The sequence below is a fragment of the Hordeum vulgare genome, chromosome 1H, assembly GCF_904849725.1.
Source record: "Hordeum vulgare subsp. vulgare chromosome 1H, MorexV3_pseudomolecules_assembly, whole genome shotgun sequence".
In the NCBI taxonomy this organism is placed as follows: Eukaryota; Viridiplantae; Streptophyta; class Magnoliopsida; order Poales; family Poaceae; genus Hordeum; species Hordeum vulgare.
The window spans coordinates 254117477-254136591 of record NC_058518.1 but is presented as its reverse complement, the minus strand read 5'-3'; the positions used below and the strand labels follow the sequence as shown (position 1 = coordinate 254136591).

The window sequence follows — 19115 nt, the reverse complement described above, 5'->3', positions numbered from 1 at the left end:
CCACAAGCGTGTCGGAATGTCAGGATCCATTCGACTACGTCGGCTCGTCTGCTTCATGGAGTCGTTCTTCTTCCAAGCGGGATCTCAGGCAAGATGATCATTTCCCTAGATATCATTACTATATATCATTGCCATGCTAGTTGTCTCGTTTCTTTCATTATGTCTTGCTGCCTACCACCTGTTAAATATAAGCCTCACCTCATTGCCATGAAAATCTCTAACCTTTCCACAACCCAACAAACCACTGATTGGCTATGTTACCGCTTGCTTAACCATGGGATAGCGTTGCTAGTTGCAGGTGCAGTTGCTTCCATGTGCAAACATGGGTTCCTTGTTATATCACCATATTATTGCTAATTAACTTAATGCACCTATATACTTGGTAAAAGGTGGAAGGCTCAGCCTTCTAGCCTGGTGTTTTGTTCCACCTTTCTCGCCTTAGTTTCGGCTACCGGTGTTATGTTCCATAAATGAGCGCTCCTAACATGCTTGGGGTTGTTATGGGGATCCCTTAGATTCTCGTTTTGGGATATAGCTCGTCTGGCAAGGCCCAACATTGATACTATATTTGTCCAACATAATAATCCCGATAATACTGAAAAAAATAGGGCGTCATGAACCCGAGGAGTAATTCAACATAATACAGGGAGGGCTAGTGTCGATGGTGCTGGTCCAAAACAAAGCACCGTGCGGGGCTAACCCGGGGCAACTCGGGAGATGTCTATCAGGCCACCGTACGCTTCTCTTATCCATCGTGTCCTGAGAACGAGATACACAGCTCCTATCGGGATCATCGACACGTCGGGCGGGCTTGCTGGACTTGTTTTACCTTTCTCGAGCGTCTTGTGCGAGGGATTCCGAGGATGCTTTGGGTTATCTCGAGGTTGAGGTTTTCCCAATAGGGACACGAGGACATCACGGGTTTCCCTGATCTAGGTCATTCCGCCGCGGTGTGTGGTAGTTTGTGATGGACTAGTTGGAGCACCCTTGCAGGGTTAAATCTTTCGGAAAGCCGTGCCCGCGGTTATGTGGCAACGTGCAAAATTTATTTAACATCCGGTTCTAGAAAACTTGAAGTAAACTTAACTAAAACTTGCCAACTGAGTTCGTAACGGTGACTGTCTCTGTCGTGAGCTCCTTCTCCGATCGAGAACACGGTGGGGTTATGTCTGACGGAAGTAGGTGTTCAGGATCATTCATTTGATCATCAGTAGTTCATGTCCGCTATGCGTAGATCATCCCCCTCTTTATTCTTGTACTCGTAAGTTAGCCACCTCAAATAAATGCTTAGTCGCTTGCTGCAGCCTCACCACTTAACCATACCTCACCCATTAAGCTTTGCTAGTCTTGATACCTTTGGAAATGGGATTGTTGAGTCCCTGTGGCTCACAGATTACTACAACACCAGTTGCAGGTACATGTAAAGAGTTACTTTCATGTGAGCGCGCTGTTTGTGCTATTTGGAGTTTCTTCTTCTTCTTTTTCTTCGTCGATCTAGGATGGGTTCCACGCCGGCAGCCTGGGATAGGATGGACTTCGTTCTTTTATCATTTGTTTTCATCCATAGTTGGACCCTGCTCTTCTTCATGATGAATTTATATTGTTGTATTGAAGTGAACTTGTTGTAGCTTGTGGCAAGTGTAAGCCAACTCCCTATACTCATCTTTTCAGTACATGTACTTGCAACGATATCCATTCTTACGAAATGACGAGATGCGTTTCTATCCCTGTCGAGGCTCTCGCGCCAAAATAAGGATAGGACCGCATCTTGGGCGTTACATACTCCTTTAGTGCCGAGTGATGACTTTCAGGTGAAAATCTAAGGTTTTGCTTTCATTGGTTGTGCTTTTCAATTGCCTTGTTGACGGTATTGTTTTGAGAGCTTGATATCTTTTGAGGGTGAAAACCTATGATCTTTGATCGGTTACGACGACGCTTGTGCACCGTTTTCTTTTTGAAGGCGTCGCTTTTAGAGATCTTTTATGTTTCTCGGGTGTTGCCTTTGGGGGTCGTTTGTGTGGTGCTACTTAGAGGAGTTGATCACTATGATGAGATCTTTTTTCATATTTATTTTTTCAAGCTGTGTGCATTTGATGATTTCTTGTTGGTGCAAAGGATGGATGTAATTGATATCTTCATGATATTAATATTTTTTTTAAATACATTGTTGTTGTTCCCTTTTAAAAAGGGTCCTGATAACGCCCACACATGTGGGCGTTAAGGGGTGTTGTCCACACGTTTCGTGTGGTGTGTAAGGGAAACAGCCCACGCGCGTGCGTGTGGGTAAAACACCTAATGCCCACATCGCATGCATGCATGTGGGTATCATTTTGGATTTCCAGTTTCTAAAAGGTTTTATCTTGTAAATAAAAAATCCGATTGAAGATCAGTTTTCACTATTAAATCCATCGCTAGGAGATTTTCGAAAGTAGATCTCATATCAATATGTTTCAGTGAAAAAAAATCGGACAATAGTTGCCATGATGTTACACCCTAGTTGCCATAATGTTTACATTGAAGTTGCCATGATATGTTTCAACTATTTTTTTCTATATTTATAACTAAATTTTGACATATTATAAAACGGGGAATTACGAAACTGGACTTGCCATGAACCATAAGCTAAAATTGCCATGCTGAAAAAATTGCCATGATCAATTAATAAAAATTGTCGTAAAAAGTAGTTAAAAAATACAGCGGTAGCTTTAAATCTAAAAGAGAAAATACGTAGAACATGTCATGGCAACTTTATTGTAAACACTATAGCAATTACCGTGTAAACATGATGGCAACTTTTGGTCATTTTTTTTCCAACAATTATGGTCAAAATTTTAAAATTGCCATTACCTATAAACTAAATTTACCGTGGTGGATTAGTAAAAATTGCCATGATCCATTCATTAAATTTGCCGTGATTAATTACTAAAAATTACCATGGTCAATTAATAAAAAATGCTGTAAAAATAGTTGAAAAATATAACGATAGCTATAAATCTAGAAGAAAAAATAGGTATAACATGTCATGACAATTGTAATGTAAACACTATGACAACTACAGTGTAGCATCATGACAACTGTTGCCCGAAAAAATGATGAAAACGGATTTTTAATTGTATTTTTTAATTAATACATAAAATCTTTTTAGCCAAAAACCAAAAAAAAAAATCCTCGTAAGAAAAAAACGGACGTGTGGACGAGACGGTTAAATACCCACACGAGCCCAGTCCTACGTGGCATAAAAAACTGCCAAAAAATACCAAAATTAATGAAAAACATAAACGAACGTAGGTCCATATGTGTAGACGGTTTGCAAACGCCCACACACGTGGGCATTATCTTCCCTTTAAAAAAGAAGAAGTACGTGACACTGCTCCGTTATAAAAAAGAGATGGCGTGGCTGTTGCTGTTCACCAAATATATAATTTTCACGTAGAGGTAGAAATAGAAAGCATATTTTCCGAAAAAACAGACAAACTAGAAAGCATAATCCCTCGCGGACTAGAAAGCAGATTAGGCTGCCCGTGGGGCACGAGCACGGCGGCTCCTGAACGGCCGCAGCAAAGCGAGAACTTCGGCTCCAAATTTCCCGCAGGAGGGTCTCGCGGGTGTTGCGATGTTTGTTTGAGGTAGTTAGGATTTATTTACTGTATCATTATCCTCGCCATTCCCCATCTATAAATGAAGGTGGAGTAGGCAGGCAGCACCCGTGCATCTGGACTCACCTCCTGATCGCGCCGTTCTGCGCGCGCGCATTCCTCGAGATGAAGGTTACGGCGTTTCTTCCCGGCGTCTGCGGCCTCGCTCTCGTCCTCCTCCTCCTCCTTCCCTTCAATGGTGCGTGTGCATTACTAGCTAGATTTGGATCGTTGACGTTGCAATATGCTTGTTTCTCATTTCGATCGTTGTTGTTGATGGTCTCATGCATAGCCGCTGGTGTGGAGTCCCGTGGACCTCTGGGCGGCTACCACTGGTACACCATGTTCATGTTCGGCGATTCGTTCGCGGACACCGGGAACCTTCCGAGAACGAACAGCAGGAGCTCCCTGTCGCGTCAATGGCACTACCCCTACGGCACCTTCAATGGAAGTCGAAGTGGCAATCCGCTCGGTCGCTTCTCCAATTACTTGGTTCAGCCCGATATCATCGGTACGTACCCAATCCAGCTAGCTCAACTATACTTGTATATTTATTTATCTGCAAATAAAAATACTTTGATGAGTGCCATGCGTCCTGAATCATAATCGTCAACCTTGATCGTGGTCTCTGCAGCGAGGATGCTAGGGCGCCTCGTAGGTCCTCCGGCGTACAAGCGCACGGTGAAGCACTACTGCGACCCGTCCGGCATGAGCTTCGCCGTCGGCGGCTCAGGCGTGTTCGAGGTCCCGGAAAACCTGACGACCCTCTCCCAGCAAATCGACAATTTCGAGAGGCTAATCAAGGATCGAACCATCTCCAAATGGCACCTCGCCGACTCTGTGGCTCTCGTCGCCATCTCCGGCAACGACTACGCGCACGGCACCAACTCCAGCGACGTCGCCAACGTGCGTGAGTTTTTCCGTTTCTGAATGAACCAGACACACGATCAATCTGCCCGGTTCCGCAACTTCCTAACTACGGTAGGAACATTTTTTCTTTTCTTGCAGATGATCGCTATCATCAAGAAGGTGACGACCGAGATCACGGCGAATGTGCAGCGGCTGCAGAAGCTCGGGGTGAAGAAGATCCTGGTGAACCAGCTGCACCCCGTCGGCTGCACGCCGTGGCTGACTAGGCCGAGCAACTACACCGTCTGCAACTCCCGGGCCAACATGGGCGTGGACCTCCACAACGGCCACCTGAGCATAAACCTGCGCAAGACCAAGAACGTCCATATCCTCGACCTTGCCACCGCCTTCGCCAACATCGTCAATCCAGCCCCCGGTATGTGCTACGTTACTGATCACTGCATCCTCGGATGATCACTGCCCTATCCGACTGTGATGTTGATCTGCGTGCACGAAAACAGGTGAAGGCTCAAGGCAGGCCAAGAGGTTCGAGCACAAGCTGACGCCGTGTTGCGAGAGCTTTGACCCTGAGGGGTACTGCGGGCAGCTGAGTAAGAACTCGAAGAGGCTTTACACCGTATGCAAGAACCCCGACCAGTACTTCTACTGGGACAGCGTGCACCCTACCCAGGCTGGCTGGGAGGCCGTCATGAAGCAGCTGCAAAAGCCTATGCTCAAGTTCCTAACAAAGGATCATTAAGGCGCACTTTAATCTTACGCACACATTAATGGGCGTCTGTATGCACGCATATTTTTTTAGTGAATTTCTTTTTTTACTCTGTAGTTATATATTTGTAATACATATTACCCCGTTTAATGAAACTTTTATTGAAATATTAGATTTTGAAGACCGTTAACACGGTTTTATCTCAGTTTTGCATTTTTTGTTTGTTTATGTTAGATATGAAAATATATGTAAAGACCGGAGACCATCATTGAAAATCATGCAGATGCTTCTCTTGTCCATCCGTTCAATTTTTCGATGTCGTCCATATATTTTTTATATTCCTCGTGCCACCTCAAACCTTGCCTCATAGACATGCATTAGAAAACAGGAGTTCAAAGCTTTTAAAAGGAGTATTCTAGATGAATTTCTACTCGACGGGTAATTAATGTCACAAATGCATATCTTTACTATTAACGGACAATCAAACTTCGTGATGGTTCGACCTTGTTCAATCACCACCTCCCCTCGTTTGAGCTCCCTAACACCTCTTTCTAGGCAATAAAAAAACAGTAATACCAATCCCCACATGTAAAAACAGGGAAAATAGAGTGGGGAAACAACCTTCGTCCACTAACAACTCATGTCCCACGCTGCCACGCCCCGGTCCTCAATCCTTCAATTTCCTCTATATCGCATGAAAAATCTCGCTCTAGAGCCTACACACATGCGCACCACATCTGCATCTAAAGGTTTCGATCCGCCGCCATGTGCCACGCATGGCCAATCAATGCCTTTTTCGATCACGCCTACCCCTCCTTGTCCGGCTTGGAGTCACGATGGTCGTGGTCTTGGCCGTGGATGACGCTGCTCCACCACCCGATCTCCTGTACACGATGACCTTCCCTTCTTGCCGTCGTCGGACCCTCGTCTTCTTCCTCGTCCCACTGTCCTCGTCCCGGTGGCCATCGACCCTCTCCTTTACATCGCCCTGTACCACATGCTCGCCATCGCCGCCACTAATATGGACCGATGGCTACTCAGACGCAGAGTTTGAAGACTGCTTCTCATCTGCTCCCATCGTATGACCTAGGCCCCGGACGGCGCCCCGCTACTACTGGCTTTCTTGTTCGTGACCTATCCTCCTCCATGGTCTCCCTTCTCATATGAAGCCAGCAACGTTTGTCTCTTTGCGATGCTAGCTGATGGTTTCTTTTCCTAAAATAACTGTTGCTTTTTTTTCTCGAATACGCACGAGTGTGCGTACTAACGCCACTCCATCCTAGATACCACAGAAAAGACTAACCCATCCCATCACCCCACGCTGATAGCGCCCCCAAGAAAGTCTTGCTGTTACTTCTAAAGAGGCATGCCTTCTTTCATGTCCGACCCTCCTCCTCAATCCAATGTAACACGTGTCTGAGAGAGGGCGTGGGCCCATCGAAGACGACTGCGTTTCTGTGCTTTCATAGCTCCCACATCACAAGCAAGAAGAGGGTCCACATGTCCTTTGGGGTCATTTTGTTGATCACCCTGTCAGTACACCAATCCTATAGCGAAGAGTCCATGGCCGGTGCCCACTCCGGTAGGCCCAAGGCCCGGCACAAGATAGTCCAGACTTCCCTAGCAAAGACGCAATCCAACAAGATACGGTTGATCGATTCTTCCGCTTGATCGCAAAAAGGGCATGCATCCTGGTGATCAAGTCCACGTCTCGCAAGTCGGTCAGAGGTCCATCACCCGTTCTAGAGCCAACCATGCGAAGAAGCGGCATTGCACGGGTGCGCCGGAGTGCCAAGTGAACTCAGCCATGGGGGTAACCTCCAGTCCCGAGAACCTCGTGTCATAGGCCGATCCAGTGGAGTGAAGCCCATTGGGCTCCCATGCCCATTAGATGAAATCTCCCTGTCTGGGCCGGAGCTGTATCATGTGCACTGCCGTCCAAAGTGCAAGTACTCCTGCAACGCCTCCGTTGAGAGCTCAGGGCCTACATCCACCGCTCAAGTATCCCCTTCCAGTGCATGTTGCACAGTACGTGTGGATCTTATGGGCGTGCTGGCCTCCTGATGCACAGTAGGGGCAATCTCTTGAACTATTTGCCCACGAATCCATCGGTCCTCCAAAAGAGGGTTGTCCTCCCGTCGTGCACTCTTGAACTTGCGTCATCTTGGAATAGCTGCATTGCTCCACAGCCACCGGGGTTGCATTGCGATATTCAACCACCTCAGGTTTGGGATGCCTAGTCTGCCGTCCCACTTGGGAGAGCACACTTTGATGGAGGTGAAGTTGTCCCTGTCTTTTGATGAGATGGTGGCACACGTTCTTGATGGATAGACTTTGACGATCCAACTACGAACGTGTGAAGACGTCGCGCCATAGCAATTGCTAAACCAACTCTGAGAAGTTAATGACCATGCCAGAGCATGATCAACCTGGCCATGAGGGTCTGTTTCCTGCATGCAAACGAAGAACAAGCAAGAAACTGAAATTGCAATCTGGATATTGCGAACATAAGAGGAAATCTTTATTGATGAAAGTGGGGTTCTGTGATGTCTTGGTCTGGTCGTAGAACACAAATGAAGAACACGAAGTTGCATCTATGGCGAACTTGTAATATAAACAAAATTCAAGTCTAAGTGGTGCCCTAAGGGCTGTATATATGGGGAAATAGAGGGGAATTTCATGACCCCTTGGAGGAGGGGTCCGAAACCAACCATAACCCCGTTTCCCCACACATACGGACTCTAAAATCAGCCTATAATATGGTATTTTGAAATTACATGGGTCTGGCCCAAAATTAAGGTGACACAACACCTATAATGGCTTATGAACAAAATTTATGAAGTGACATCTTGTATATTTCGCTTAAGCCTTCATCTCTAATTATGGTGGTGTCACATCCCTGACACCTTAAGCAAGTTAGTCTTGTGCTCATGTTTTCTTTGCATTGCATCTAAGAAACTTTCAACAAGAACAAAGAAAGAGGTGAAGGAAAAACTCAAACCCTAGCTACTTCTTTAAATAAAGGAAATCTCAAACTAGTTAAAATCAATGAACCCAAAATGGCCTCAAGAAAAGTTCAAACTTTCTAATAAATCATGAAAGTAAATGAGCAATGAAGAAAACCTTTTTCTTGACACTTTAAGTATTTTAAATAAATGCAAAAAGCCACTGGTTTCAAGTTTTAAATTTGAAATCAGAAACTTTAAACTTTCAAAAATGTTGAAAAACTTTAGGAATGGTTGGAAATATTCCAACAAATATTCTAGGGTGGTTAACATAGTTTTTACAATTTATTTGGGAGCTGAAATAAATAGCAAGTTATTGAAATAGTCAAAACAGAAACAATTCAGAAAAAAATGGAAAACCCTTACCTGTCGCCTAGTCGGCCCAGCCCATCTCCTCCGGTCGTCTCCCACCTCGCCAGTAGGAGCAGGAGGTGGCCGCCGCGTACTCCGGCGCGGCCACGCACCTGTGCGCCTGCCTGGCCGCCGCCTCGCGCTGGCAAGCCCGGGGATAAGCTCCCCGAGCCCGTGGCTATCCATTCCCAGCGCCAGTTCCCCCCTCCTCTCGGATCTCTCCTCCCTCCTTCTGCCGCCATTGGAGCCCGAGCAGAGCTCGAGCTCGCCGTCGATCTATCCGCCCCTTCTCCCTCCTGAGCCGCGCATTAGCTCCGCCGCATCCCCCTGAAGCTCCCTAGCCACGAGCCCGACGCCCAGATGCAGTGAAACGACGTGCAGCAGTCGTCTTCTTCCTCGGGTCACCGAAGATCGTCGCCGGCGTTCTCCCTCTCCAGGCCGTCCCCGAGCAAACTAGCGCCACCACTGCACTCCCCGTGAGCATGCGGTCATTTCCCCTAAGATCTCCCCGTCGATCCCCTCCTCTAGGCCTAGTTCCACCGGAGCCCGACAAGATCCACCGCTGCAGCTCGTCGCCGGTAGCCCTCCGGTGATCAGCTCGTCCTTCCGAGGGCACCAGCAGATGTTGTAGGAGCTAAGAACCGTGCGTAGTTCCCTCTGTATCAAAGACCCCGATGACGCCCGAACCCTGGCCGCCGCCAAGCTCGTTGCCGGCGTCATCTCCGGCCAGATCAGCCCCGGCTAAGTGCAGAAATGGAACCGCGGGAGAAGTGCCGTTCTTCTGGTGCTTTCCGCGCAGCATTTGGCCCTCTGTGCGCCGTTTCCGAGCCCCTCCGACGTTCTGGCGCTCGCCGGAAGCTCCCCGCCGGCGAGGACGACCTCGCCGCTGGTGGATCTCAGCTGGCCTGAGCCACTGACGTGTGGGGCCAGCCTCTGGACAGTTTAGAAATAATAAAAATAAATCAGATAAGTTAATAAGTCACTGACATGTGGGTCCAGTAAGATTAATCAGCTAATTAAGTTTAATCTTAATCTAAAACTGACTAGAGACACTGACGAGTGGGTCCCACTCGTCAGGTTTGACTTTCAACGGCCAGTTGGACCTGCTGATGTCATGCTGATGCAGTAAAAGTATTTTCCAGTATAAAAATAATTCCAGAAATGTTTAAAACTTCAAAAATTCATAGAAATTAATCTGTAACTCCAATGAAAATAATTTATATATGAAAAAGTATCATAAAAATCAAGGAATCTGAATATGCTATTTTCAATCATGTTTGAAAAAGTTACATAACCCAAACATGTAGATTAATGAATAAGTCAATTCTTATAATTATTTTATAAATGGAATTTGGAAAATGTTCAAATTTCATTATGAATGACATGATCAAACATTGTTCTAATAACAAACCAGTACCTTAACATGACATCTCATGCATGCTAACATCAAGTTGATCTGAGCATCAGGTCGAATCAATTAAATCAGTATCCGAGAATACCTCGTTTGAAGTGATATTTGAATTTGATTCAAATCAACTTCAAACCTAATACATGCTATCTATATTAGTTTATCACCTTGCATTCTCATGCCATGCTCATGCATTATCTTGATTGCATATGCTTGATATTGATTGTTGTCATTTCCTTCGGTAGGCTCCGCTCCCCCGGATTCCATCGAATATCCGTCTGACGGATATTGTCCCTCCTCTGAGCAACAAGGCAAGAAACCATTTTGATCATCCCGATAAATCCCATGTTCTTGCTCCTGCACTTATTTATTGCATTAGGACCAAATGCTTCAACTGCTTTTGCCACGTTAGTTGAACCCACTTCCTTTGCATGACCTATCCTTATCACAGTAAATAGCCGAACCTTGCAACCTAGCATACCTGGTAGTTGCTTGAGCTATGTTGTGCCTTATCCTGCTATGCATGCTATGCTTAGAGTTGTGTATGGTCTGTCATCTCGGAGATGAACAGAATTGTGAGAATGTGTTCGGTAAGCAAAGGTTGTTTGTTGAACCTGATTTGCTAAAGGTACCGATGAAAGGCTGTGTAGGAGTACATGGCGGGTTGTTTCATTGGAACCGTCCTTAGGAACTGAGTTACGTGTATGTAATCCAAGACGAGATACTACCACATGCTGGGCCCTGAAATATGACCCCGCTCGGCCTATTAATCGCTTAGTACTCGGTCCAGGAGTTGCAAGTAGTTTCTGGTGTTTATAGTCATGCTGGAGGCCGTGCATAGTGCTGACCTGAGAGGTGGTCTATGATGCGGTAGGCAGTGGCATGGTGTACCAAGTGGCACCCAGATGGTGGGCTTGGGAACCCTGCGCACATCGTTTGAGGCCGTGGCGGAAACCCCGGCCGGACTTCCGTACGGGTTACTCTCAGATAGGCGATAAACCTGGACTAGGTACTAGTGTGGTTAACGGTCGTGGCCGACTCCGTCGCTAGGCTTCCGCTTGAAGGTTGCCGAGGTGCATGACGTGCACATGGCGATAAGTGGCGAGAGCGTGTGTGACGAAGTACACCCCTGCAGGGTTATGATCTATTCGAATAGCCGCGTCCGCGGATATGGACTACTTGGAGACATATGTTGTTCATAGATAACTTCAATGGCTACTCATAAAATTGTCAAGATAAGCGTGAGTGTCATGGACGGCAATTCCGTATGGAGACGGAATGATTCCACAATGGTGTATTGTTGTGGTGTTAGTGGACTCGTGTACGAGAAATCAAGTTGACAAAATTATTTAAAAATGCAAGTTGTCTAGCCACGAGTCAAATGCTGGCTTTCCGTATGAAACCCCACAATACCTTATTGATACATTGCATGAGTAGTTAGTTATCCTAAAGTCTTGCTGAGTACCTTCGTACTCATGTTTGCTTAATAAATGTTGCAGAGGTTGCTAATGACCCTAATGGAGGGTTCTTCGTAGACATCGACGACGACGAGCAGCTGGTGTCCCAGCTACGATATGGCCCTACGTTGGGTCTGTAGTATAGTCAGGCCATGTGCCTTCTAGTTGCCCTGTCTATACTCAGACAGTTTAAACTCTTCCGCTGGCTTGTAACTGAATGACTGCTATTATGGGTCGTGAGACCCTTAATGTGTAATATTATGTGTGTGGCTCTTCCGAGCCTCTTAAATAAAGTTTGTATGTTTATGGTTATTTTGTGATGCCATCGATGTATCTATACATATCGGTATGCCATGCGTACGTGTGTCGTACTTGATATGTATGGGGTTCGATTACCTAGTCGTGAACTTTAGTAGGACTCCTTACAAGGAAATGCCCCTTTGTGATCCAACGAGCCTTGGTAGTTCGCTACTGCTCCGGACACATTGGTTGACCGGCATGTGTCCTTCTTAGCTGCTGTGTCTGTCCCCTTTGGGGAAATGTCACGCGATGTAATGGAGTCCTTGTAGCTTGCTACGACTCGTCTACACTCGCTGGTGACCGACACCTGCTTTGTTGGGTCATGTATGCCTGTCCTTGTGCGGTACTGCCACTTTGGTTTGTGACTAGACTTGTCGATCCGGGTTCTTTGACATTGGAATGCTAGCGACACTATTGCATACGTGAGTCAAAAGACGCAAACGGTCCCGACTAAGGTAAGGCTGCAGCCGTGGAGTTAACCGTGCGTGAGACCGCAAAGAGATGCGATGTGTTATAGGCTGGATTCCTATGACTTAGGATCGGGGTCCCGGCAGGTGGCTTCAAAGTGCAAAATCACCACATGAAGCTCCATTGTTCTTTCCTGCGTGCGCACCTTCTCCTCCATGCTTGTTCCCGCTCCAATGGCCATCCTTGTTGTCCATGCTAGGTCCTTCATTCATAAGTAAAACAAATGTAACATTATAAGGATTTTTAAGAAACGAAAGTACCTGGTAATTCAATTGGCGTGCACGTGCTCTAATAACTGGTCCAATATGTATAGCAACACGAGCTGTGGGTGTAACAATGGTATTGATGTCTTCATCATCATCCCCTTCCTGAACTGAAGTCGGCCTCGACGTAAACTCATCTTCCTCACCCAAATAAGGCTTAAAATCTGCAATGTTAAAAGTGGGACTAACATCAAACTCTACAGACAGCTCAAGATTATATGCATTATTATTTATTTTCTCTAACACCTTAAAAGGACCATCAACATGTGGCATTAGATTTGACTTGCGCAAATCAGAAAATCTATCCTTAGCAAATGTAACCAAACAAGATCTAGAGGTGCAAAGACAACATGTTTTCTATCCTTATCTCTAGCAAGTTTGTATTTAGCATTCATACGCTCAATGTTTTCTTTAGTTACTTCATGCATTTTTAAGAACAATTCAACACATTGTTTAGATTCAAAATTAACCTTCTCCGAAGATGGGAGAGGCAACAAATCAATAGGTGCACGAGGTAGGAAACTGTCATGCCCAAGATGCGGCCCTATCCTCAATTTGGCACGAGGGCCTCGTCAGGGATAGAAGCGCATCTCGTCGTGTCGCAAGAATGGATATCGTTACAAGTACATGTACTGAAAAGAAGAGATATATATAATTGGCTTACACTCGCCACAAGCTACATTAGAGTCACATCAGTACAATACATAAACATCATGAAGAAGAGCAGGGTCCGACTACGGACGAAAACAAACGAGAAAAGAAGAATGACGTCCATCCTTGCTATCCCAGGCTGCCGGCCTCAAACCCATCCTAGATCGATGAAGAAGAAGAAGAGGAAGCAACTCCAAATGAACAATCAACGCGCTCGCGTCAAGTAACCTTAACTTGTACCTGCAACTGGTGTTGTAGTAATCTGTGAGCCACAGGGGACTCAGCAATCTCATTTCCAAAGGTACCAAGACTAGCAAAGATTAATGGGTGAGGTATGGTTAAGTGGTGAGGTTGCAGCAGCGGCTAAGCATATATTTGGTGGCTAAACTTACGAGTACAAGAATAAAGAGGGGGATGATCTACGCATAACGGACGTGAACTACTGATGATCAAATGAATGATCCTGAACACCTACCTACGTCAGACATAACCCCACTGTGTCCTCGACCGGAGAAGGAATTCACGAAAGAGACAGTCACAGTTACGCACACAGTTGGCATATTTTAATTAAGTTAACTTCAAGTTATCTAGAACCAGTGTTAAACAAAGTTTCCACGTTACCACATAACCGCGGGCACGACTTTCCGAAAAGATTTAACCCTGCAGGGGTGCTCCAACTAGTCGATCACAAATTACCACAAGCCGCATAGAAATCCTCCATCACGAAGCTCGCGATCTCGTCGGATTCCCTAGTGGAAAACCTCAACTCTGAGATTACCCAAAGCATCACCGGAGTCCCGATGCACAAGATATTTTTTCAAAGGTAAAACTAATCCAGCAAGGCCACCCCGTGTGTCGACGATCCCGATAGGAGCCGCGTATCTCGTTCTCAGGACACACTGTCTATGAAAAGTGGAGGGAACCAAACCTCAAGTTGCCCCGTGGTGGCACTGCCGACTTCTAGGTGGGTGGACCAACACTCATGAGGAGCACTGGCCTGGGGGTTGATTAAGTTTCCTCAGGTTAATTACTCCCTATGCAGTTCATTAGTTGTTAGGCAAATGTAGTACCAAAGTTGGGCCTTGCCAGTCCAGCTTTAATCTAAAACGAATTATCAAGGGGGTCCCCATAACAACCCTGATCGTGTTAGGAGCGCTCAATTATGGAACATAACACCGGTAGCCGAAACTAAGGGGGAAAGGTGAAACAAAACACCAGGATAGAAAGGCCGAGCCTTCCACCTTTTACCAAGTATATAGGTGCATTAAATTAAATAGCATTTAATAGGCTGATAGAACAAGGAACCCATGCTTTCACATGGAAGCAATGCACCTGCAACTAGCAACGCTAACACAGGGTTAAGCAAGCGGTAACATAGCCAATCAGTGGTTTGCTTGGTTGAACAGGTTGAAGATATTCATGGCATTGTTGAGAGGTCGATATTTAACATGTGGTAGGCAACGAGACATAGCGACAGAAACGATAAAACTAGCATGGCAATGATAGTAATGGTATCTGGGGAAATGGTCATCTTGCCTGAGATCCCGCTTGGAGGAAGAACGACTCCGTGAAGCAGACGAACTGATGTAGTCGAACGGGTCCTGACTTTCCGACACGCTTGCGGAACTCTATCGAGACGGAGGAAACCGGAAACAATCATAAACACAGACATACACCACACGATGCAAGACACATATGATGCATGAACGGTCTAATGCATGGCATGACATGGCAATTCACAACACTCAAACACTACACATTAAGTGAAGTTCAATATGCAACGAGTTGCATATTAACGAAACTCCATGTTTAATTATTTAATTCACTCCCGTTTATTTACACGACAATATTAAAATGTTGTTAACATGGCAAGGAGTGAAGCACAAATTAAACTACCTATCTAGGCATTTTAAATGAGGCCGGAAACGACATATAACATCTCTGAAATGACCCCACGTGTTAAATCTTAATTCTGTCCAAATTGGTCCTAATCACATTTTAGGTTTGTTAAACGGAAAAACAAAGTGGTTCACGTGATTCTACTCGTCGTTCTACTCCATTTACATATATGGCACATCTCCAACAGAGCTACGGACAAATAGTTACGACCTAAACCATTTTCAACATGTCGACACGCAAACCAATGCAAACAGCACACTGAATAATTCTAATTACGCATGAGAGTTGGAAAATATTACTCTACGCGAAATTCTAGCCAAGTTACATTTATAACTCATCGCAATCCACAGCACGGATTAGAAACTACGGGCATTTGAAAATATGTAGATTTTTCTGAAAATCCTTGGTAATTAGCTAAATCGCAAGACGGAAAAAAATGCATGGGCCGAATGCAGTGGCTAGGAGGTTTGACCCGAGTGGCCGTGTGCGTGGGTGAAGAAGTTTAGCAAAAGAAAAATACTGGGGCACTAGGTATCGAACCCGGCATCTCTTGGACTGAATCCAGAGTGCTAACCAGCTGGGCTATCGACTGGAGTGTGAACAAAAAGGGCTCGAATTAACTAAGGCAAAGACATAAGCTAAATCGTGAGAGAAGGAAAAGAAAGCCTAAAAATATAATGCAACAACGGGGACTCGAACCCTTGATCTTGTAATTCCATAACAACACGCTGACCAGTCTACTACGCAGAAGATTATGAAAAAATAACGAGTTCTTCCCTACATGAGCCATACCATCGCGCTGGGCTGACGAAACTGAAACTGTCGAAACAACATCTCTGTTGCTAGGCCGACAACACAGCAACACTAGGAGAGGCACTTAGGCGAGGCCAGAGGTAGGGGATGTCGTGGGGCTCCTTCGGGACAAGCATTGGAGCCCAGATCCGGTCGAGCAGGGGCCGATCCGGCCAGCCGACGAGCTCCTCCTGGTGGAGACGCCAAGGCCACGGTCGAATCCCTGCGAGAGGAAACAAGAGAGAGAGAGAGAGGGTGAGAACCAGAGGGAGAGAGGAGAGCACGTGAGGAGAGGGATGGCAAGGTGATAGGGTCCTGGCTTGTTGGAGGTCACCGACGGGGACGAACCAGATCGAGGCTTAACCCGGGGCGTCCATCCCGTTCCCGAAGGCGGTGAGGTCCAGGCTGCCATGGCGTCTGCTGCAGCTCCCATGTGTGAACCAGGGGAGCAACGAGCAGAGAAAGGGGAAGGGAAGAAGAAGGGGGAACAGGGTGCGGGGTCATGACCTTCTCGGCTAGCAGGGCGGCGCGACGGCTCCGGCAGGGTAGCTCCTTCCCCGCGTTGGTAGTAGCTGCTGCTGCGACGGGGCTAGGCCGGGTCATGGCGTGGGTTGGTCGCCGACGTATGCGGGCACAACGGGACTGCTAGACAGCGGGCTCCGGCAGATGGAGGCACAGGGGAGGCGGGACCTCGGAGTCTCGCTGCTGCTTGCTACTGCACGCGATGCCTGCGGGGAAGCGGCGGCTGCGGGCGAGCGCTCTGTTTGGGTACGAACACGCAACAAGGAGGAGGGGGTTGGTCGGGAGGAGATCCCCAGGGAGATGGTGGCGGCGGCGCTACGGGAATTGGGGAGGGAATGGATGCGACAAGGCTCCTAGTTTGTGGGGTTAGGCTAGCTTTAGGTCTAGGGTTGGTCTAAATCTACCTAGTGGTAGGTTTTAGGGGCATTTGGACCTTTCAATTTAGATCGAGTGGTCGAGATAATTAGGATAGGGAGCCCAACGGACAAACCGAAGACGATTTGTAGCAAAACCGGGTTGATCTGGATCCAATGGTCACGAGCACCCAGTTCGGGTTTTGGGAGGTTTTCGGACTGGGCTGCGCGTAGGGTCGGTGCGCTGTGCAGAGGCTCTAGGCGGAGATAAGAGGGAAAAACGGGCAACCTGGTGACAGAGTTTGAAATACCGCAACGTACGACAATTGACTGGCTATAGTGCCGCTATATAATAAACGACACGGGTAACAAACTAGCTCCGATCGCGATGAAATTTGACAGACGGCCTACCTACACTAAATTAAGACCGCACGTCAAATCTCAACCCAACCAGAGAAAGTTTTCAACACACTTTTAAAACAGGGTTTCGACGATGCCGCGGGTGCGTGCAAGTGCGGTCGGGTTAGAACGGACAACGACGAGAACCGGCAACTAACAACGGATGCAACTTTGAAAACTGGCAGCAACGGAGATGCTGATGCAATGCACATGATGCGCATGATGCGATGATGATGCGACAAAAGAAAATAGACACACGACGAAAACGGAATAGAAGGGGAATCTTTTGGGGCGTCGGTCTCGGGCTGTCACAACTCTCCTACGCTACAAGAGGATCTCGCCCCGAGATCCAAGAATGAAAGGGGGAGAGGATGAGAAAGAACAAGTGGTAAAAACTTAGTCACTTATTTGACAAACGAGTGAAACCAATGATCCTTGAAAGTTGCAAGGCGATGAGGAATGATATGAGGAAGAAGCAAGAATTCACGGAAAATTTTGGCAACACTTCGGTAGGAAAATGGGACAACGAAAATTCGATAAGATGGGAGAAATAGACAATATTCATAAAAAGCAACTACATAGAACAAGGGAACACCATAATCTTGATAGAACAACAAGATTGACCCAAAAGAGCAATATCACAAAGCCTCCGGAACAATAGAATAGGAACTAGCTCATACGGAAGAAGAGAATGAAGAGAGAATGACAACTACTACCTCAAATGAACTTGGCAAGCATCCTTGCAAGAAGAATTGAACGAAGTTGTTGGAAAAAACAACAACGAAAAGAACAAGATAGAAGTGGGCTTATGGAAACCTTTTCAAACTAATGAAGTGATAACCAGCCACTAACAGAAACAAGGGTTGATTGGGAGAAACAAGATATGAACAATTTCTTACACCAAGAGGATACATTGAAAACTTGGATTAATGACAAGCACCATGATAGCAACAATCCATAGGAAAAGCTTTAGGTGAATCCACACCACATAGCTCAATGAAGAAATCATGGTTGCAAATATCTCATGGTCATAGAATTGGTGGGTTTATTAATCTCATCCTTGAAAGGCAATCTCTACGAGGCTCCTACACTAACAAGAATGCAATAATACCACCTCAAAGGATAAAGGAAGAACAATTGCACATAGAAATGCAAGAGAAAGGATACTTGAGGTTCTCCAACAAGAATCTTGAAGAACACCTCAAGAATGAATCACATCGTTGAAGAACCAGCATGACGAGCCTCCGTATCAAAAGGATGTTGCAAGATATGAAGGATGAAAGAATAAGATTGAAGCCTTGCAAAGTCTTCGAAGAAGCTTCACGAAGAAATACTTGAGAAAACTTGGAACTCCGTAAAAAGAAAAGATAAGAACACCTGAGAAAAGGAATTGATATCACGAGGCACTCCGGAAGAAGAATTGAAATCATTTGATGAAACAAGAATAAGAATTCTGTTATGCTTATCCTTCATCAAGTTTAATTGATGACAAACAACGGATTTAGCATACCACTTATACTTCTTGAAAAACTCTTGGAGAGACAGAGAGGAAAAACACCACTTGAAGCATAATTGAAGGAAGCACCGGTAAGAATTCACAATTGAATGGAATAACAAGAAAGCATGGAGACACATGAGAATGAAGAGATCATGTTCCACCTGAAATAAAACTAGAACAAGGCACCGGATAAATGAGAGACAAACGAAGAGACAATAATGGGGAAGAATTGAGGATGAAAGCTGAAAGCTGAGAACGAAGAATCTTCTGAAATGATGGCCTTTAGAGGATCGAGAATGAAAACAACTCAGAAATGCACCGGATAGCAATAAAGGGATTACTCATGATTGGAAGAATTAAGATGATGGCACCAAGATGAAATGATGAATCTCAAGAGAATGGACCAAGATTTGAGAGAAACACTCCTTCGAATTGCAAGATGAGAATGATGACGAGAACAACACCACGGATAGCTGAGACACTCCGTAATAATGAAGAATGAAATGTTGAGCCAAATATGATATTTAATTCAAATAGG

At 45.9% G+C, this 19115-nt stretch overlaps 1 protein-coding gene across 1 annotated transcript; it reads left to right on the top strand.

Annotated features, from left to right (window-relative positions):
* Positions 1-3761: 3761 nt before the first annotated feature.
* LOC123409237 (GDSL esterase/lipase At5g03610-like) lies at positions 3762-5244 on the top strand. The gene is made up of 5 exons (XM_045102193.1): positions 3762-3834; positions 3928-4146; positions 4270-4541; positions 4644-4920; positions 5006-5244. Exons 1-5 carry the CDS (start codon positions 3762-3764, stop codon positions 5242-5244), a joined length of 1080 nt encoding a protein of 359 aa, XP_044958128.1.
* Positions 5245-19115: the final 13871 nt, after the last annotated feature.